Source organism: Mus pahari, unplaced genomic scaffold, assembly GCF_900095145.1.
Source record: "Mus pahari unplaced genomic scaffold, PAHARI_EIJ_v1.1 scaffold_6208_1, whole genome shotgun sequence".
Taxonomy (NCBI): Eukaryota; Metazoa; Chordata; class Mammalia; order Rodentia; family Muridae; genus Mus; species Mus pahari.
The window spans coordinates 74,985-98,474 of record NW_018393503.1 but is presented as its reverse complement, the minus strand read 5'-3'; the positions used below and the strand labels follow the sequence as shown (position 1 = coordinate 98,474).

General features: G+C 37.0%; 1 protein-coding gene across 1 annotated transcript; it reads right to left on the bottom strand.

The window, feature by feature from the left end:
* Positions 1-14,841: 14,841 nt before the first annotated feature.
* On the bottom strand, positions 14,842-15,795 carry LOC110315574 (olfactory receptor 7G2-like). Its single transcript, XM_021189597.1, has one exon. The coding sequence runs from the start codon at positions 15,787-15,789 to the stop codon at positions 14,842-14,844; it is 948 nt and encodes a 315-aa protein (XP_021045256.1). The 5' UTR covers positions 15,790-15,795.
* Positions 15,796-23,490: the final 7,695 nt, after the last annotated feature.

The window sequence follows — 23,490 nt, the reverse complement described above, 5'->3', positions numbered from 1 at the left end:
TCTCTCTCTCTCTCTCTCTCTCTCTCTCTCTCTCTCTCTCTCTTCTACTGTATGTTTTTGGCTTCTTTGTCAAAAATCAGTTGACCATCCATGTATAGGTTTATTTCTGGGTCTTTGATTCTATTCCATGGATTGAATAGAATCTCTGTACCAATACCATTCAGCCTTTATCGTTATTGATTTGTAATATAGCTTGAGTTTATGATTCCTTATTCCCCTAGATCTTTTGTTGCTGAGAATTGTTTTAGTTATCCTGGCTATCTTACATGCCCCATCTTGCGACATCTTGTCCCAGCAGGACAAGCCACATCCTCTTCCATTGAGCTACAGGGAAGTAGTCCAGGTAGAGAGAGAGAAGGGGGTACAACTGCAGGGAACAGCCCCGAGTGAATTTGCTAGTGCACCCACATGAAGAACAAGTTTCACATAACAAATATGTAGGAGGTCTAGGTCCAGTTCTTGCATGCTCCTGGTTGGTGACCCAGGATCTTTGAGCTCTCATTGTCCCAGCTTTCAGTCTTCTTGTGGTGTCCTTGACTTCTCCTAATTGCTCACTTTTATCCCCAACTCTTCCATAAAACTCTCCAGTCTCCATGTGATGTTTGCTATGGATCTTCTATATCTGCTTCCATCTGTTCTTGGATAAAGTCTCTCAGGAGACAGGCTGTGTTCCTATCTGTGTGCATAGGAGAGTATGATTAACAGTGTTCAGTGTTGGCGCTATCACATCAGATGAGTCTCAAGTTATACCAACCACTGTTCAGCTGTTCCCTCAGTTGTTCCTCTATCTTTATCCCTGTACATCTTGTAGCCAAGACAATTTTAGGGTTGAAAGTTTGGTAGGTAGGTTGATTTTCCACTCTGTACTTTTTAACTCCTTCCTACCTATCAGAGGTGCCCATTCCAGTCTCTATATCCATCTCTGGAAGGATCCTTAGCTAGTGGCACTCCCATAGACTCTGCATATCCTCTCCCATGCCAGGCCTCCAGTGGGTTACCAGAGATTTCCCTAACCCCACTGCTGTGCATTTTCATTCTCATTCCCAGGCTTCTCCTGACTACCATCTGCCCTTTTAATTCTATCCACATATCTGTGAATTTCATGATTTCACTATTTTAATGTCTGATTTCTGTATATGTACCACATTTTCCTTACCAATTTTTCTGTTGGATGATATGTAGGTTATTTCCATTTTCTGTCTATTATAAATATAATGCCAATGAATATTGTAGAGCAAGTGTCCCTGTGGTACAATGAAGCATATGTTGGGTATAATCCCAAGAGTTATACATTGAGCTCTCTGGATGGATCAATTACTATTTTCCTGAGAATCCAGAACATGATTTCTGAAGAAAATGTACACATTTACATTTCTACTAGCAATATAGGAATGTTCCCCTTGCCCCATATTATCTCTAGCAACATATCTGCTACATATATACTAGGAGTCATATGTCCACCCTTTTTATGTTCTTTCATTGGTGGTTCAGTCTTTGAAAGCCCCAAAGTTCCAGGTTAGTTGTCTCTATTGGTAATCCTGTGAAGTTCATATATATCCCATTTGGAGTTTACAATGCATCGTCCTATTCTCCCATAATTTTCTCCAAGCCCCATTCACTATCTGTATCTCTCTGAGTCCACTGATGGGAGGAGCATCTCAGAGGACATCCTGGTCCTGAATGCAAGTACAGCAGAGAATCATTGATAGTATTAGGTACTGGTGCTTGCACATTGGATGGATTGCAAGTTGGGTCAGTTATTGATTGGCCATTCCCTCTGTGTCTGCCTTATCCACCATGCCTGTATTTCTTGTATACAGGATAATTTTGGGGTTGAAAATCTTACAGAATGGTTTGTGTCACTACTGCCCCACTGAGATTCCAGCCTGGCTACCTGATATGGATTTTCTATTATATTGTGTCATAGCTAAGATCACCCCCATTTATTCTTGAAAAGCTTCTTTAAGTCATGTCTCTGTCTCCTCCTGGAAATGGTTCCACTTCCTCGTCCCAGACAGTTGCAGATTTCCATTCATTTTCATGACCATCTAGCCATGTCTCCTGTCTTTCTCCACAGTTATTCCTGAATCCCCCATTCCCTTCACCATCCCTCCCTTGACTCCATTGTCAGTGTGAGTACAAATTTGTATAAAGACTTTGCAAATCAACTTGGCAGTTTCTCAGAATACTAGGAATGATTCTTCCTCAAGACACAGCTATACCACTCCTTGGCCTACACCCAAAAGATATCCAATATTTCTTTTATGATATTTTTTAATTCTATTTTTACAGTCTAAACTTTATCCTCCTCCTGGTCTACCCTCTGATTGTTCCACAACCCATACCTTCTCCCCAAGCTCCAAAAAGATTTCCCTATCCCTACCCCACCAGACCTCCCTACTCCCTGTGGCCTCAAGTCTCTTGAGGATTACGTGTATGTTCTCTGAGTCCAAACATGGCAGTCCTTTTCTGTGTATATTTTAGTGGCAACATATCATCTGGTGCATGCTGTTTGGTTGGTGGCTCAGTATCAGAGAGTTCTCAGAGGTCCAGGTTAATGAGACTGCTGGTATTCCTAGTCTCCCTCCTCCTCAGCTTCATCCAGCTTTTCCCTAAGTCAACCACCGGGGTTCTATCCATTGGATGGTTGTAAATATCTACATTGGAACCTTTCAGCTGCTTGTTGGAACTTTAGGAGGCAAGCCATAGGCCCCTGTTGATGAACACATAATAGCATCAGTAATACCATCAGGCCTTGGGACATCTCCTTGAGCTGGATTCCAGTTTGGGCTTGGCACTGGACCTCATTTTCCTCAGGCTCTATTCCATTTTTGTCCCTGAACTTCTTTCAGACAAGAACAATTCTGGGTCAGAGTTTTGACTCTGGGATCTAACCCTATCCCTCCATATGATGTCCTATTTTTCTACCGGAGAAGGACTCTACAAGATCCCTCTCCCCATTGTAGGACATTTCATCTAATGTTCATCTCTTTGAGTCCTGAAATCCAATGGCTCATGTTCTAGGATCAAGAATTGATAAATGGACCTAATGAAACTGGAAAGCTTCTGTAAGGCAAAGGATATAGGTAATAAGACAAACTGAAAACTCTCTGATACTAAGCCACCAACCAAACAGCATATACCAGATGATATGTTGCCACTAAATCATATACAGACAAGAACTGCCATGTTTGGACTCAGAGAACATGCACCTAATCCTCAAGAGACTTGAGGCCACAGGGAGTAGGGAAGTCTGGTGGGGTGGGGATAGGGGAATTGGCAACCTACACATTAGGAAAAAAATCTTCAATAACCCCACATCTGATAGAGGGCTAATATCTAAAATATATAGAGAATTGAAGAAGCTAATCACTGAGAAATCAAACAACCCATTGAAAATATAGGGTATAAAACTAAACAGAAAGTTCACAAAAAAGGAATCTTGAATGGCTGAGAAGCATTTAAAGAAATGTTCAAAGTACTTAGTGATCAGAGAAATGCAAGTCAAAACAACTCTGAGATTCTACCTAACATCAATAACAGTGGCTTAAATAAAAAACTCATGTTGGTGAAAAGGTGGAAAAAGAGACACCTCCTCCATTGATGGTGATATTGTAAACTGGTACTACCACTCTGGAAATCAATTTGAAGGTTCCTCAGAAAACTAGAAATAGATCTACATGAAAATGCAAATATACAACTCTTGAGCATATATCCAAATGGTGCCACACAATGCCAGAGAGGTAGGTGCTCCATTATATTCATGGAAGTCTTATTTGTGATAGCCAGAAGGTGGAAATAATCCAGATGTCCCATAACAGAAGAATGGATACAGAAAATGTGGTTCATTTACACATTAATGAACATACATTAAACATTAATGAAATACTACTTAGCTATTAAAAATAAGGACATCATGAGTTTATATGGCAAATGAATAGAACTAGAAAGTATCATCCGGAGTGAGGTAACTCAGACCCAAAAGAATATAAATGGTATGTACTCCCTAATAATACCCAGGATACAATCCATAGAACTCAAGAATGTTAACAAGCCAAAGGGCCCAAATAGGAGAGAGAAGCATGAAATCACAGGAGGAGGGAGGGAGAAAAGAGAGGGGCGTAGGTGGGAAAGTGATCAGGGAGGGAAAGAGGAGCATGATCAGGTATGAGGGAACAGGACTTAAGCCCTGAGGGCCAGAAGAAAGAATGGAAACAGGCAACCTCAAGAAAAAGGAGGTAGGGGGACACTTTTTTGACTTTTAATTTGGCAAAATGAAAATTTTCAAAGTCAAGATTCTCTGGAATTTCTCAGTGTCTGTTGTTATGTCTCATTTGCATTTCTAGATTTACTCTTTAGCATATTATTTTTATTAATTAATTTAATTCTTAAACTCCATATTTTATTCCCTCCTCCACCATCCATCCACTGTTCCAAATTCCTTAACACCTCCCCACCTCACTTAACCTTAAAATCTCTGGTGTGTCCAGTCTCTTGAGGGTTAGGTGAATTATCTCTGTCTGAATGAACACAGACCCGGCCGTCCATTACTGTATGTGTGTTGGGTGCCTCATATCAGCTAGTGCATGATGCTTGCTTGGTGGTTAGTGTTTGAGAGATCTCAGGTGTCTAGATTAAATGAGACTGCTGGTAATTCTACAGAGTTTCTGTCCCCCTCAGCTTCTTTCTCCCTTTCCCTAATTCAACCATATGGATGAGTTGCTTCTGTCCATTGGCTGAGTGCAAATATCTGCATCTGACCCTTTCAGTTACTTGTTGAGTCTTCCAGAATGTGGTCATGCTAGGTCCCTTCTTTGTAAGTGATCAATAACCTCAGTAATAATGTCAGGCCTTGGGATGCTCCCTTGAGCCGAATCCAAATTTGGGCCTGTCACTGGACCTTCTTTTCCTCAGAATCCTCTCCACATTCATCTCTGTAACTCTTTCAGAAAGGAACAATTATGGGACAGGGTTTTTACTGTTTGGTGGCAACCACATCTATCCCTTGATGTCCTGTCTTCTTCCTGGAGGTGGGCTTAATAGTTTCTTCTCCCTACTGTTAGACATTTCATATAAGGTCTCTCCCTTAGACTCCCAGGAGTCTCTCATCTTCCAGGTCTCTGGTGCATTCTGGAGGGTCCTGAAAATCTCCTATCACCTGAGGTTGCCTGTTTACATTCTTTCAGCTTGCCATCAGGGCTTCAGTTCTTTTCCCTTACCCAATACCAGATCAGGTTCTCCTGCACTCCCCCAACTCCCCCACCCACATTCCCTCCTAGGTTCCAAACTCCCCACTTGTAATTGCTTTCTTCTCTCTCAAGTAGGATTGAGGCATCCTCTCTTGGATACTTGAACTTGTTGAACTTTTTGAGTTTTTGTGGACTTTATCTCAGGTATTCTGTAGATTGGGGGGCGTGGCTAATATCCACTTATTAGTGAGTACATATCATGCATGACATTTTGGGTCTGAGTTACCTCACTCAGGATGATATTTTCTAATTCCATCCATTTTCCTGCAAAACTCAGGATATCTTCCTTCTTAATAGATGAGTAGTATTCCATTGTATAAATGAACCACATTTTCTGAATAATCTTCTGTCATGGAACATGTAGGTTGTTTCTAGCTTCTGGCTATCACAAATAAAGCTGCTATGAACATAGTGGAGCATGTGCCCCTATGGCATGGTGGGACATCTTTTGGGTATACCAAGAGTGGTATAACTTCAGTTAGATCGATTTCCAATTTTCTGAGGAACATCCAGATTTATTTCCAGAGTGTTTATACCAGTGTACAATCGTCCCTCCCCCCAAGCAATGGAGGAGTGTTCTTCATTCTCCACATCCTCTCCAACATGTGTTGTCAAGTGAGGTTTTGATCTTAGCCATTCTGATTGGTGTAAGGTGGAATCTCAGGGTCATTTTGATTTGGATTTTTCTGATCCCTAAGGACTTTGAACATTTCTTTAGGTGATTCTCAGCCATTCTAGATTCTTCGGTTGTGAATTGTTGGTTTTGTTCTATACCCAATTTCTGGATTGTGTTGTTTGTTTTTTTTGGTGATTAACTTCCTGAGTTCTTTATATATTTTGGATATTAGCCCTTTAATGGATGTGGGGTTAGTGAAGATATTTTCTTAATCTGTAGGTTGACGATTTTTCTTACTGACTATGTCATTTGCCTTCTAGAAGCTTCCTAGTTTCATGAGCTTCCATTTATCAATTCTTGATCTTAGAGCTTGAGCCATTGAGGTTCTGTTTAGGAAATTTCCCCCTGTGACAAATATTTTAAGGCTCTTTCCCAATTTCTCTTCTTTTAGATTGAGTGTATGTGATTTTATGTTGAGGTCCTTGATTCACTTGGACTTGGGCATTGTGCAAGGTGACAAATGTGGGTATATTTTCATTTTTCTACATACAGAAATCCATTTAAACCTGAACCATATTTCCATTGCATATTTTTGATGTCTTTGCCAAAGATCAAGTGACTATAGGTGTGTGGTTTTATTTCTGTGCTTTCAATTCTATTGGATTGATCAACATGTCTGTCTTTGTACCAATACCATGCAGATTTTATCAGTATTGCTCTGTAGTAAAGCTTGAGATCAGGGATGTTGATTCACTAAGCTGTTCTTCTATTGTTAAGAATTGTTTTCCCTATTCTGGATTTTTTGCCTTCTCAGATGAAATTGAGAATTGCTCTTTTCATATCTTTGAAGAATTGTATTGGGATTTTGATGGGTATTGCATTGAATATGTAGATTGCCTTTGGTAGGATGGTCATATTCACTATGTTAATTCTGCCAATCCATGATGGTATCTCTCCATTTTCTGGAATCTTCTTCAATATCTTTCTAGAGAGACTTGAAGTTATTGTCATACAGACATTTCATTTGGTTGGTTAGTGTTACCCAAGATATTTTACATTATTTGTGGCTATTGTGAAGAGAGTTGTTTCCCTTATTTCTTTCTCAGACCTTTTTATCCTTTGTATAAAGAAAGGCTACTGATTTATTTGAGTTAATTTTTTATCTGGCCACTTTGCAAAAGTTGTTTATGAGCTGGAGAAGTTCTCTGGTAGAATTTTTGGGGATCACTTATATATACTATTATATCATCATCAAATAGTGATACCTTTATTTCTTTACTAAGTTGTGTCCACTTGATCTCTTTTTGTTTTCTTATTGTTCTAGCCAACATTTCCAGTACTATATTGTATAGATATGTGGAGAGTAGGCATCCTTGTCTTGTCCCTGATTTCAGTGGAATTGCTTCAAATATGTATCCATTTAATTTGTTATTGGCTGCTGGTTTGAAGTAAATTGCTTTTATTATGTTTAGGTATTGGCCTTGAATTCTTGATCTCTCCAATACTTTTAACATAAAGGGGTGTTGTAATTTGTCAAATGCATTTTCTGCATCTAAGCATATGATCATGTGATATTTTTCTTTAAGTTTGTTTACATAGTGGATTACATTAATGTATTTTCATATATTAATCCAACTTGCATGCCTGGGATAAAACCTACTTGATTGTGGTGAATGATGGTTATAATGTGTTCTTGGGTTCAGTTTGCAAGAACTTTATTGAGTATTGTATTTTTGCATTGATATTCATCAGATAGATTGGTCTGAAGGTCTCTCTCTCTCTTTTTTTTTTAAACTGGTTCCTTGTGTGCTTTAGGTATCAGAGTAATTCTTGCTTAACAGAGCAAGTTAGGTAGTGTTCCTTCTGTTTCTATTTTATGGAATAATTTGGGGAAAATGGGTATCAGATCTTCTTTGAAGGTCTGGTATAATTCTGCTAAGTAATCTGGCCCTGGCCCTGGGCTATTTTTTTTTTTTTTTTTTTGGTTGGGAGGTTTTTAATGACTTTTTCTATTTACTTCTGTGATATGGGCCTGTTTAGATTGTTTACCTGCTCTTGATTAAACTTTGGTATGTGGATTCTGTCTAGAAAATCATGCATTTCATCTAGATTTTCCAGTTTTCTTGAGTATAGACTTTTATAATTGAATCTGATGATTTTTTGAATTTCCTCCATTTCTGTTGTTATGTCTCCCTTTTCATTTCTGATTTTACTAATTTGGATACTGCTTCCTGGCCCTTTAGTTAGTTTGGCTAGGGGTTTATCTATTTTGTTGANTTTCTCAAAGAACAAGCTACTGGTTTGGTTGATTCTTTGAATAATTTTTTTTTTTTGTTTCCACTTGACTGATTTCAGCCGTGAGTTTGACTATTATCTGACTTCTACTCCTTTTGTGGGAGTTTGCTTCTTTTTGTTCTAGAGCTCTCAGGTGTAGTGTTAAGTTGTTAGTGTAAGATCTCTCCAGTTTATTTACCAGGTCATTTAGTGCTATGAACTTTCCTCTTAGCACTGCTTTCATTGTGTCCCACAAGTTTGGGTATGACATGTCAACATTTTCATTAAATTCCTTTAAGTCTTTAATTTCTTTCTGTATTTCTTCCATGACTGATTTGTTGCTGAGTAGAAAATTATTCAGTTTCCAAATGCATGTGGGCTTTCTGTAGTTTCTGCTATTTTTGAAGACCAGTCTTAGGCCATGCTTATCTGATAGGATGCATGGTATTATTTCAATCATCTTGTATGCGTTGAGGTTTGTTTTATGACCAAATATATGGTCGATTTTGTAGAAGGTACTATGAAGTGCTGAGAAGAAGGTGTATTTTTCGTTTTGTTTTTGTTTGTTTGTTTTAGGGTGTAGTGTTCCACAGATATCTGTTAAATCCATTTGGATCAAAACTTCTCTTAGTTTCATTGTGTCTCTGATTAGTTTTTATTTCAATGACCTGTCAATTGGTGAGAGTGGGGTGTTGAAATCTACCACTATTTTTGTGTGGGTTTCAATGTGTGTTCTGAATTTTAGTAAAGTTTCTTTTATGAATTTGTGTGCTCTTGCATTTGGGGCATAAATGGTCAGAATTGATACTTTCTCTTGAGGGATTTTCCCCTTGATGAATATAAAGTTTTCTTCTTTAACACACTTGATAACTTTTTGTTGAAAGTCTATCTAATTGGATATTAGGAGGCAACTCCTGCTTGTTTCCTGAGACCATTTGCTTGAAAGACATTTTTCTATCCTTTTACTCTGAGGTTGTGCATGTTTTTGTTATTGTGGTGTGTTTTTTTGTATGCATCAAAATGCTGGATGTTGCTTGCATATCCAGTCTGTTAGCTTATGTCTTTTTGTAGGTTAGTTGACTCCATTAATATAGAGAAATATTAAAGAGAGATAACAGTTGATTCCTGATATGTTTGTTTTTGTAGGTGGCTTTATGTGCCATTTGGCTTTGTTGTGAGATGCTTAATATCTTGTCCTTTCTTTGGTGCAGGTACCTTTCTTGTGCTGGAATTTTCCTTTTAGGATCCTCTGTATTTCTGTGTTGGTAGATAGATACTGTTTTAATTTGGTTTTGTCCTGGAATATTTTCATTTCTCCATCCATATTGATTGAGAGCTTTGTTGGGCATAGTAGCCTGGGCTGTATTTCTATTCTCTTAGTGTCTGCATTACCTCTGACCATGTTATTTTGGCTTTCATAATCTATGTTGAGAAGTCTGGTGTAATTCTGATAGGCCTTTTTATGTTACTTGGCCCTTTCTTGCAGCTTTTAATATATTCTTTCTTTGCTCTGTGCATTTGGTTTTATGATAAATATGTGATGAGATTTTATTTTCTGGTCCCATTCATTTGGTGCTCTATAGGCTTCTCGTACATTATGGCCATCTTATATTTGGTCTTTTCACTGTTTCCTGAATTTCCTGAATGCTTTGTCTTAGGAGTTTTCTATGTTTTGAATTTTCTTTGACAGTTGTATCAATCTCTTCTACTGTATCTTCTACATCTGACATTCTCTCTTCTATCTCTTTTATTCTGTTGGTAATACTTACATCTGTATTTTCTGAGTTCTTTCCTAGGTTTTATATTTCGAGGTTTGCCTCTGTTTATGTTTTCTTTATTGTTTCTACTTCCATTCTTAGGTCTTGGATTGCTTTATTCAATTCCTTCACCTGTTTTCCTATATTTCTTTCAGTAAGTTATTGATATTCTCCTTAAAGGACTCTATTATCTTCATGAGATAGGACTCTAGGTCAGCTTCATGATTTTCAGGAGTGTTGGTCTATTCAGGGCTTGCTGTCATGGGAGAAATTGGTTCTGAAGATGCCCATGTATCTTGAATTCTGTTGCTTATGCTCTTGTGCTTTCCTTTTGCCATCTGGATATCCCTTATGTTTGCTGGTCTGGGTGACTGTCTGCAGTCTGCCTCCTTTGTCTCCTGGTAGGCCTGAGACCCTGGCTATATCTGTCCACTTGTGAGACATTCCAACTAGGAGATTTTCACAAGGGCAGAGAAGCTGCTGATCTCTTTTGCAGTGCGTGCAGTAGATCTTCTGTGAGGCTTTAAGACAATTGCTCTGAGTGCAGCGGATTCTCTAGGATGGATCAGGATATAAAGTCTTCACAGGAGCGTACCAACTAGTAGTCTGTCCCAGCATAAAGGACTGGGCAGAAGGGGCGGAAGGGATGGAAGAGGAGTGGTATTGGGGAGGGCAGGGGTTTGACGGCTAATGCATCCAGAGTCTACCAGTTTTCCAGGAACAGTGTTGGCACCCCAGATGAGGGGTTCTCACCAACTTCTCTGAGTACAGCAGGTCCTTTAGGATGAATCAGGATATGGAGTCTTCACAGGAGCAGGCCAACTCGACTATAATTCTTATGATCTTATTATTGTAAACTTTTAAGTTTATCTAGATCCTGATTATACTTCATCTGCTTGTGTTTCACAGGTATAGGAAGCACTGCTACTAGATACTTTTAGTGCAATGAACTGAAAAATCTCAGTCTTATTTTAGATGTGTTTCTGTGACATATATGACATATTAAAAGCTCCTGAATCTTGGGTCAAAATAAAACCTTCCTCTTATAGGTTGTTTTATCCATGCAGTTTTCATAAGGAGACATAACAGAAATGAATACATTCACTTCCACTTCCCTATTTTTCTTTCTTTTCTTTTCTTTAGACTCTACACATGATGGAAATCACAGAATACTTGTTATGGTGAACATGGCATATTTTGCTTTATATGATAAGGTCCAACTACATCAATTTCCTTCAAATGACATAATTTAATTTTAAATCAAAATAGAGTAACATAATAAACAAACTGTATGATAAAATTAATTCTGTAACATTTCAAGTCAGAGAAGTTTAATATGCAAGGCTAAGTCTGAAACAATGCATACCAAATACTAATATAAAGAGTGACAATAATGAGCAGAAAATAGAGTAAGGCTCATGATTATTGTGTACACTAGTAGAAAGATGTCAAATGGTCAAACAAATGTTGTGAGGATATTTTATTAACAAGGCAAACAAACAGTTACCAAAAAGTTCTGGTAATTCAATGGGTATATCTATAAAACATTCCTTTACACAGGTCTCAGTCAACAATGGAGAAGGGTAGGAAAAATCTTTGTAGAAGTCAGAGAACTAGGAATTTTGCTGGAGGAATGTATCTCCTAATAATGACAGAAACTACACCAAAAATGTATCACCAACATCATTGAGTAAACATGAGCTGAACAAGGATGACACCAATAGACATCTCAAAGTAGGTAAAGGAAAGAATGCTAAGCCTCAGTTTATGCAAAGAGCTACAGGCAATTAAGAAATACCAAGAGTAGAAATAGTCTTCTCCAAATATAACGGCAATTGCTTATTCAATACCAAAATGCTATACCTGAACCACACATAATCATAAATATTATACAGTCAGAACAGATTATATTTAGCATTTAGGTATATGCATATATATGTAAATGTAAAAACAGTAACTGGAAAAAGGCAATGAATATTAAAGATAAGGTAGAATAGAAAATTGAGAAGGAGAAAATGTAAGGAAAAATTATGTAATGATATTTTTATCTTAACTGTAAAATAAATTAAAATATCTTGGCAACTCTTCTTAATGGGCATAGTAATATGTTTTCATGTTTATAACCAAAGATCAGTATATCTTTCAATGCTCATCAGAAAAGTTTCTTTTTGCAATAGATGGCAATTAAGACAGAAACTCACAAGTGCCCTGCATTCAAAAACCAAGAGACTGGGGAATTTTCAACCTTAACACATGTACTACATACCTTCCACACAATGTTCAGAGAAACATTATGAAAGAGACACAATTAAATTATAAGAGCCAGATGTAATAGTTATATACTGACAAAGACTATTTACCAGACATAACACTATTACACACATGAACTCACATTGACTCTTAGTCCATCTATAAAAGCTACAGTAGATTAAACCAGACAGTGTTCTAGCATGGATTGGAAAAGATCTATGCAATACCTACATTAGTTATGGAATCAGTGAGAGATTGTAGTTGCTAACAGAAGGAAGTCCCTCATCTTTGGAGATGAGGTCCCTAATAGGTCTTCAGTGTTCCATTGGATGGTCCTACACATATTTACACTGACAATAAGTGGATTCTGTGTGTATAAAATAGACAACACAGGAACAAATAATAACTCATAGAAATGAAACGAAGAGATGTTATGAGAGAAAGGGATAACTTTGACAGAAGTTATGAGAGTAAGTGTAAGCAAACACATAATTTTAACATATTAAGTTCCTGTGCAATTAAAAATAATGATCTGTTCATCTGTTAGGGTATTCATTTCCGTGGAATAGATTAAATTAACCTGTGGTCAGTTTAAGATTATGACAAGCAATGCAGTGGTGGGAATCAAATTCCACAGCCAGAATAATGATTAGTATATTAGTTACTGGATGCTAAACAAGTATCTGGATAAGAGCAGACCCCCCTCAAAAGAAGGGTATAGTTATAGATGGGAATAGTGGAATAGATTTTTATTTCTAAACCCCACACTATTTCTTGAATCTAATGTAAAATAGTGGTGATAATGGAAAACAAACAAATTTCAAAGTCTTCTTTTCCACTGATGCAATAGAATTACCTGGGGATTTATTAAGAATGTCAGCTGTGGGACTATAATCTGTAACCCTCATAAAAATCATCTCTAGAAATGATCATCACAAATGCTGCAATTTCTGTGTTCTATCAGGTCTTCAAACACATTTTAAAGTTAATGAATTTCTTCTCTATAAAACTTATTTAATTATAAACCCATATAAGTTAGGAAATGTATCATTTTGATTTTCTAGACTCCATGCTTATTCTCTTATATCATCTCTGTTTGTATATACCCTTCAGCTCAATTTTCATTAATTATTAACTTACTTATACATTGTGTCTACTGGTAACAATAACAAGCAGTAGCTTTATTTATTCAGAATAATTTACTACTTTCTACATTTGGCATGTGAATGAAAAGTATAATCATGAATTTCCTTGTTTTCTGGGAAGTGCTTTCCTAAACTCTTAGGTACATTCCAATTAGAAGGCAAAGTGAAAGAAAGATATATATATATATATATATATATATATATATATATATATATATAAACACATGAGAAAATAAGAAGAGTCATTCCTTCTCAAAAGACGCAGTCACAGTAAAATTATAACTATATCACATTTTCTAGGAGAAATGTCCCTACAGAACTTGGTTTTCCTCTGTCTGGGTGATATAAAATAAAATAAGTAATCATCTATAGTTTCCTTACTCTCAAAATCTTTAAAATAAATTTAGACCTCAGACTTGGGGCAGTGTGATTATGGGGGATTATAGGCACAAAAAATACAAGGTTCCTGTGTAGAGGGTAAAAGATAACTTGCATGAGTCAGGACTCCCAATCTCCCAATATAATGAAATTTGGTTATATCACAATATCGTATGTATGTATGTATGTATGTATGTATGTATGTATGTATGTATGCATGTATGTATGAATGTATGTGTTTGTGTATGTATGTATGTATGTATGTATGTATGTATGTATCTATCTATCTATCTATCTATCTATCTATCTATCTATCTATCTATCTACTGTGTTTGCATCTTTATGCATGTAGACATCCACATATCATGGCTTGCATATTGAACTCAGAGGACAAATTATGGGAATGAATTTCTACTTCCAGCATGTGAAACCTAGGGGATATAAAAATTTCAGCAAATGTGGCAATAAACATCTTTATCAAGTGTGCCATCTCACTGGGCTAAATCCTGGCCATATTTTCAGGACAATTCAACCTATTAATGATAGTCTAAATGATATATAGTGGAGTCATTCAATGTGACCTAAAAAGAACACACATACACACAAACACACATACAAACATAATATATATCTCATCTTCTGCTTTAACCAGAAACTGCCCTTGCATTTTGATATTATTTCCAGTAGCTGGAAGGAAAGAGATGTAGGAAAAATTGGTGGAATCCCAATCTTTTATTCTTCACTATGCACTGTCCAAATATAATTATGGACAACTCTATTATTCTATGAAATTTATATTATGATCTTTGTTCTCTTAGGTCTGAAGATACCATCACTGGTCATTGGTAACTCCCTCATAATCAACACAAACAACTAAAATATAAATGCATCAACTCTATGGATAATGGCATTGAATTTGCTGAGAAATTCTTACCTCACAGATGCATGTACTATGATTAAACATTCACAACGATATTTTCACTAAGAATGAGTGTCCATCTCCTTGTCTTAGAGCCACAGAAAATTTGATAATTGTGAAGTTGATACAGTTAAAATATAGTGCTTTTGTTGTAATATTAGAAAAAGGCAATATGAAAAGAATGAGTATTCCAATTCAGGAAAATTGTATTAGTTTACTTACTATAGAAAGTGATGTCCAAATAACTGAAATGTCATAGAAATGAAGCTATTCTACTGAAGAATTTCCTCATGGCATCCTTCATTTCCCTGTTCCTCAGGCTGTAGATAAAGGGGTTCAGCATCTGAGGTACAACAGAATACATCACTGAAGCCACTGCAGTCTTCCTGGATGAATCCATAATAATAGATGTAATATATACCCCAAATCCTGTCCCATAGAACAAAGACACAACTGACAGGTGAGACCCACAGGTGGTAAAGGCTTTGTGCTTTCCGTCTGATGATGACATTCTCAAAATAGAGGATATGATATGAATATAAGAAAAAACAATTCCAGANAGAGGAATTCCAGCAAATATGCATGATGAAATATAAAACAGGATGTTATCAATGAGAGTATCAGAACAGGCCAACTTGAGCATCTTGGGAAGTTCACAGAAGAAGCTTGGTATTTCCAAGTGTTTGCAGAATGGCAGTCTTAGCACCAACAGGCTGTGCATTAAAGAATCCACAACACTACTTAGCAGGGACAAGAGAATCAGGAAAACACAGAAACAGGGTTCCATGATGACTGTGTACCTTAGGGGGTGACAAATAGCCACATATCGGTCATAAGCCATTACTGCTAGCAGACAGTTTTCCATGCCACAAAATATTAAGACAGAGCTCATTTGAGCGAGGCAGCCTTTGTATGTGATGCTTTGATTATTTTCTTGTATGTTCACCAGCATCTTTGGGATCGTGCTTGTGCTTAAACAGATGTCATTTAAGGACAAATTGGAAAGAAATAAGTACATAGGGGTGTGAAGATGGGAGTCAGAGATAGAAATCAACACTATAAGCATGTTTCCAAAAATCGTAACCAGATATATGAAAAAGAACAAGCTGAACAAGACAGGCTGCAGTTTGGAGTCTTCTGTCAGTCCCAGAAGAAGGAATCCTGGAAAAGCTGTTTGGTTTCTCTTTTCCATGTTGTTCATAAATCTGACAGACAGAGTGCGAGGTAGAAAAATTAATGAGATTTTGGATCAGACACAGTTGCCACACTTAAGAAGTTGCTGGAATACTATCCCTGAATTCTGAAGCTATGCTTTAATAGTTAAAGCACTTGCTAAAGAAGGATGAATCCCAGATATTTGACCCCCAGAAACAAGCACAAAGACCAGGTTGCTGTAGCAGTCTACATGTAATCCAACTTCAGGTGTCTTGAATGTGTGTTTTTGAAAAACATCTATATGTACAATGTCCTGGTCATGAAGGAATACCGTCAGAGCAGACCTTTCACTGGGAATCATCAGACTCTCTCTTAATGGCATACATGTTCCTGGGAGATTTTGAATCCAAAGTACCTCATTAGACTAACACTACTTTTTACATTTGACCCCATGAGTGCACATCCTAAGAGATAGTAGTAGACTAGATGTTGTATTACTCACTTTATGATATCCAGGATCCCACCTTCCAATATTCAAACATCTTGCTTCTACTTCCTTCCATTTTAGAGGCCTTGAGTACATGCTACATAATTTTTATATTTTATATTAATTTCCAACTTATATTTTCTACATGATTGTTGCATATAATGCATGTTTGAAATAATTGTTCAATATGAAGTGTATCCAGCAAATATAACTCTAAAAATATAAATATTAAAACATAATAAGAATGTAAAAACTCGGGTGTTTCTTTTTTGATTTTCAACATTCATTTTATTTATTCAGTCTCTATACATTCTGATTACAGCCCCCATCCTCAAAATTCCCCCGTATACAACCCCTTTACTTTCTCTTTCTTCTCTGATAAGATAGGGCCTTGCCTCCTACCTACTAACCCTGGCACATTAAGTAACTGCAGGACTAGTCACATCCTCTCCACTGAGGCAAGATCATGTAGACCTGTTAGTAGAGGAGTATCTACAGGTGGGCAAGAGAGTCAGTAACACTCCCCTTTCCAGTTGTTGGAAAACCCTCCTAAAGACCAAGTTGCACATCTGCTACACATGTGGTGGGGCCTAAGTCCAGTCCATGTGTGCTCTTTAGTTGGTTCTTCAATCTTTGACAACCTGCAAGGGTATAGTTTAGATGACTTGTTGGTCTTCTTGTGAAATTCCTACCCCTCTAGGTCCTTCCCTCAGCTCTTTCACAAAACAGCCTGAGCTCTCTCTAATATTTTGCTATGGGTCTCTACATCTGTTTCTGTCAGGTGTTGGTTGGATCCTCTAAGAGGATAGTTATGATAGGCTCCTGTCTGCAAGCATAATGAAGTATCATTAATAGTATCAGGGATTGGTTCATATCCATGGTATGGGTCTAAAATTGGGCCAGTTATTGACTGACCATTGAATCAGTCTCTGCTCCACTTTGCCCCCACACTACATTCCTCACCAACCCAGCCTGACCTGATTGAATTCAGAGAGGCTCGGAGATACTGAATAACCTGGAAGGTGTGTCTGAGGCTTTGTGTCCCTGCCTGCACTTTCTTCCCCTCCCTGTGGCCTTCCCACCTGGCCTGGAAAACCTCTACTACCCAGGCCCACACATAGGTGTGTCAGTTTACATTGTGGTCTTTCATTCAAATCCATTGACAAACCTGTCTGTTTCTATACCAAACCAGTTTTTGATTTGATTGCTCTGTTGTTCTGTTGTACTGCTTGAAGATAGTGATGGTGTATCTCTAGAAGTTCTTTTGTTATATAGGAATATTTTAGCTATTCAGGGGTTTTGTTTTATTTTGTTTGTTAGTTTGTTTTCCATATGAAATTCAGAATTGTTATTTCAAAGTATGTAAAGAATTGTGTTGAAATTTTGATAAGAATTTCACTGAAACTGTAGACTGCTTTTTGTTCAATGGCCATTTTTTTTTTTTTTTTACTCTGTTAACTCTAGTAATTCAGGAGTGTGGAAGATAGTCTGACTTCTAAAATCTTTTTTCAATTCTTTCTTCAGAGACTTCAAGTACTTTCTTTACAGGTCTTTCTTGGTTAGAGTGACACCAGATGTTTTATATTATTTGTGGCTATTAGGTTGAATGTTGTTTCCCTAATTTCTATCCAGTGTCTTTATCATTGGTATAATCGAGGACAACTAATTCTTTCAGTCAATTTTGTATCTAGTCTCTTGGATAAATAAAAGTGTTTATCAGTTCCTGGGGGTCTCTTGTAGAGGTTGTGTGTGTGTGCTTTGTGTGTTTTACCTATGTGTACTCATCATATCATCAGTAATAGCAACACTTTGACTTCAACTTTTCCAATTTTTATCCCCCTGAACTCTTTTAGTTGTTGTATTGCTCTAACTAGAACTACTAGTACTATATGTTACAGATAGGGAGAAAGTGGAAAGCCTTTTCTTGTCCCCGATTTTAATGGTATGGCTTTAAGTTTCTCTTAATTTGATGTTGGCTATTGACTTGCTATATATGGCTTTGATTGTGATTTGGTATGCTACTGCGTCTCTGATCTTTTCAAGACAGTTAACATGAATGGAAATCATAGTTGTTAAAGGCTTTTTCAGCATCTACTACAATGATTATGTGGGCTTCTTTCCTTTACTTTGTTCATATGGTAGATTACATTGATAGATTGGATATATTGATCCAATTCTGTTTCCTGGGATAAAGTGTACTTGGTCATGGTGGATGATGCTTTTGATGTGATCTTGGATTTGATTTACAACTCTTTTATTGAGTATTATTCCATTAAGGTTCATAAGTGAGATTGGTCTAAAATTCTCTTTCTTTGTTGAATCTTTGTGTTGTTTAGGTATCAGGGTGACTGTGGTCTCATTGAGCAGGGAATGTTTCTTCTGTTTCCATGTTATGATATTGGTAGTAGCATTGAGCACTGGTAGTAGACTTTCTTGGAAGTCTGGCAAAATTCTGGACTAAAGCAATCTAACACTAGCCTTTTGTGGTTGGGAGAATTTATTGAGTGTTTCTATTTCCTTAGGGGATATACAACTATTTTGATGGTTTACCTGAACTTGATTTAATTTTGGTAAGTCTACTCTATTCAGTAAATTGTTCATTTCATTTAGATTTTCCAATTTTGTAGAGTACAGCCTTCTGAAGTAACACCTAATGCTTTTTTGGATTTCCTGAGTCTCTTTTGATATCCCCACTTACCATTTTTGATTTTGTTATTTAGGATACTGTCTATGTATCTTTTAGTTAGTTTGGCTAAGGGTTTGTCTATATTGTTGATTTTCTCAAAGAACATGCTTTTGTTGATTCTTTGTTTTGTTCTCTTTGTTTCTAATTCATTGATTTCATCGATGAGGTTGATTATTTCCTGCCATCTATTTTTCTCTTTGTCCATATTGGTTATTTAATTCATTTTAAATGTTGCCCCTATTCCTAGGTTCTGTTCCACACCTCCCATATGATTCCCTGTCCACTTTGCCTCTATGAGAGTGCTCCTCCCTCTACACACCCATTCCCACCTCACTGCTCTAGCATCTCCCTATGCTTTGGCATCAACCATCACAGGACCAAGGGTCTTTCTGCCCATTGATGGCATATTAAGCAATCCTCAGCTACATATGGAACAAGATCCCTCCATGTATATTCTTTGGTTGGTAGTTTAGCCCTTTGGAGTTTTTTTTTGGGGGGGGGGGCAGTGTCCTGTTAGTTGATATTATTGCTCTTCCAATGGAATAGCAATTCCCTTTAGCTCCTTCAGCCCTTCCTCTAGCTCTTCCATTGGAGTCCCTGGGCTCAGGCAGGTGGTTGGCTATGAGTATCTGCATCTATATTAATAAGGTGCTGGCAGAGACTCTCAAAAGATAGCCATAACAGGCTCATGACAGAAACTACTTCTTGCCATCAGCAATAATGTGGGGTTTGGTGTCTGCAACTAGGGATGTATCTCTAGGTGGGGTGATCTCTGGATGTCCTTTCCTTAAGGCTCTGCTTCAATTTTGTCCCTTCCTTTCCTTTAGACAGGAATAATTATGTGTTAAAAATTTTGAGATGGTTGGGTTCCACATCCCTCTATTGGGGGACCATGTCTATTTACTGGAGGTGTTCTGTAGGTTCTATATCTCCATTGTTGAGTAAAGTCATCACCATTGAGTCCTATGAGTCTCTTACCTTCTCTGCTTACTGGAACTTTCTAGTGGCCACCACCAGTTCCCCATGCCCCACTGCTACATATTTCTATTCAGTTAACTGACCTCTGTACCTCTGTCCCTTCCTATACCTGATCCTGTCCCTCCCTTTTCCCTGACTGTGCTCTCTCCCTCAGGTCCCTCCCTTCATCTACCTCCTGGGTTGTTTTTTTTTTTTTTTTTTTTTTTTTTTTTTTACCAGTTCTAAGTAGGATTGAAGCATCCACACTTTTGTCTTCCTTCTTCTTAAGCTTCATATGGTTGAGTTTTTTTTCATGGGTATTATGAGCTTTGGGGCTAATATCCTCTTATTATTGTGTATATTCTATAGATTGGGAAAAGATCTTTACTGATAGAGAGCTATTATCCAAAATATACAAAAACTCAAGAAGTTAGACTCCAGAAAATCAAATAAACCTATTCACAAATGGGATAGAGAGCTAAACAACAAACTCTCAGCTGAGGAATCTTGAATGGTCAGAAAGTACCTAAAGAAATGTTTAATATCCTTAGTCATCAGGGAAATGAAAATTGAAACTATTCTGAGATTCCAGGTCACACAAATCAGAATGGCTAAGACTGAAATCTCAGGTGACAGCATATTCTGGTGAGAATATGGTGAAAGAGAAATACTTTTCTATTGCTGGTGAGATTGCAAGAAGATAAAACTGCTTTGGAAAACAATCTGGCAGTTCCTCAGAAAATTGGAAATAGTTCTACCTGATGACCCAGCTATACCACTACTTGGCATACACCCAAAAGGTACTCTAACATATTGCAAGTACACATACTACACTGTGTTTATAGAAGCTTTATTTATAATAGCCAGATGCTGGAAAGAACCCAGATGTCCCTCATGGAAGAATTGATACAGAAAATGTCAAACATTTACATAAAGGAATACTACTCAGCTATTAAAAAACATTGACATCATGAAATTTTCAGGCAAGTGGATGGAACTAGAAAATATGACATAGCAATCTACTTTTCTTTTTATTATAGAATATTCAAGTGTGAATTTCACATGCTACTATGAGATCTCTCTAATTTCTTTATGATAGTGCTTAATTCTATGAAATTTCCTCTTATCACTGCTTTCATAGTGACCCCTAAATTTGGTCATGTTGTGTCTTCATTTTCTTTGAATTCTAGAAAGTGTTTGATTTGTTTCTTTATCTTTTCTCTGTACCAATGTTTACTGAGTGGAGAGTTGTTTAATGTTCTTGAGCTTTTAGGTTTTCTGTTGTGTTGTTGGTGATGTGCAGCTCAGCTTTAATCCATGGTATCTGTTGAGGATTCTTTTGTATATTATCAACTTTCATAAGTTACTGAGAAGTTATATTCCTTTTTGTTTGAGTGATGTCCTATAGGTGTCTGCTATGTCCATTTGATTCATAAAATCTGTTAGTTTCATCATTTCTCCGTTAAGTTTCTGTTTATATGACCTGTCAATTTGTGAGAATATAGTGTTGATATCTCCCATGACTAATATATCAGATTTAAGGTCGGATTTAAGCTTTAGTAAGGTTTCTTTTACAAATATGGGTGCCCTTGTTGAGAGGTCATCATGATGGATTTTTCCTTTGATGAATGTAAAATGTCCTTCTACATCTCCTTTGATTAGTTTTGGTTGATTAGAAATTAGAAATTATAATAGCAACTCCAGTTTGTTTCTTAGGTTCCTTAGCTTGGACAATCTTTTTGCAGCCATTTACTCTGAACTAATACCTATTTTTGTGGCTGGTGTGGAATTATTTCATGTTTTTTCCTATTGTACTTTCTAGGCCTGAAATTCTCTCTTTCATCACTAGTACTGTGTTGATGATGCTTCTGTCTCTGGTTCTTGTTCTTGTTCTATTTCATAGGTTTTACTTCTCCAGTATTTCCTCAGTTTTTGTTTTCATTATTGCTTCTTTTTCCATTTTCAGGTCATAAACAGTTTTATTCATTTTCTTCACCTGTTTAGTTGTGTTTTCCTTTATTTCTTTATATGTATTCACTTCCTGTTTAATGATGTCTACTGTTTAGTTTTATTTCCTGCATGACTTTAAAGTATTTAATTTTTTCCTCTTTTAAGGCCACTATCATCTTTATAAGATTAGATATATTTTCTCTTTCTTGATCTTCAGGAATGTTAGGATGTTCAGGGCTTGCTGAAGTAGTTCCTATGCTGAACTTTACTTATCTGCTTTTCCCTAGTGTTGGCAAGCCTCTTATTCCCTAATTGCAGCAGTCATCTGGGGCTACAGTTGAAGCTGGATATATATGAGGAGAGCAGATCATTGAGATTGCAGATAGTGCTGGTTCTTCCAGGTGATAGAAGGCTTCTTGCAATCCAGGCAGAACTGGCATTACCTGATGGCTTCAGGCCTCTAGTTATCCTGGTTAGCATCAGACCTCCAGAGACGCATGCAGAGCTGATGGTTCCTGATAGCTGCATAACTACCAGGATTGTAGGTAGAGGTATGGACCAGAAGATGGAGTGCAGAAGTGCCAGGGCAGACCTCATAGGTGCTAGGCTTGCTGAAAGCACAATGGAGATTGGGATATGGGGATCTTACCTGGTAATCCTGGATGGGTGCATGCCTCTGGAGATGCAGGATGAGCTGTGAATCAGGGAAAAGTGTGCAGAGAGAATAGCAGGATCCCTTCTGCTTGGTTTGCGGGGATGCATCACAAACAGGCAGTGAATTGGGGTCAGATATGTTTGTGCTCAAGTTTGTGTATGTGTGTTTCCAGAAGTTTTAATGTTGTTTTATATTTTCCACAGAAGATTAAAATCTAAAATACTTGAATATTGATTACTAAAATAGTATATACATGTTATAATTTCCTGGAATATTTATTAATATTCTCCAATTTTATCATAATGTATTTAATATTCTTTAACAATCAAAATGGTAGTATGCTTTGAAATTTAATCATTTAAGACTTTAATGGAATTACAAAATTAATCAAAAGCAGTACATTTTGTAACCACACTCTTTGAAATGGCCGAGAGAAAACAAAAACCTTGGAAGAAAACTACTAACCAGTTAAGACAAATCCATAAACCACCAACTAGACCTTTAATAACTCCAAACACAGGCACTTAGACACTAGCATAATAACACAAACAGTAACATTCAGAGCAATTTTTAACTAACATGGATAAACTATCCTAAAATAGTAGATCCTGAATACTTTAACATGTGCTAAAGCACATGACAAAGATATTAAAAACAATATTATAAACATATAGATAACATAAAAAGGAAATCAAATAAATCTAGATAAAAACACAAATGAACAAATTCTCATGTCCCTGGGGCCTCTCTCATTGTCAGAAACTGAAAGCAACCCACATATCCGTCAACTGAAGAATGAATAAAAAAAATTGTTGTTCATTTACACAATGTAATAATATTCACCTATTAAGACCAAAGACCATATGAATTTTTCAGGCAAAAGGATGGAACTAGAAAACACCATCCCGACTGAGGTAACTCAGACTCAAAAAGATGTGAACGGTATGTACTAACAGATAATTGCATATTAGCCAAAAACGTATAGAATACCCATGTTTCACCCCACAGACCC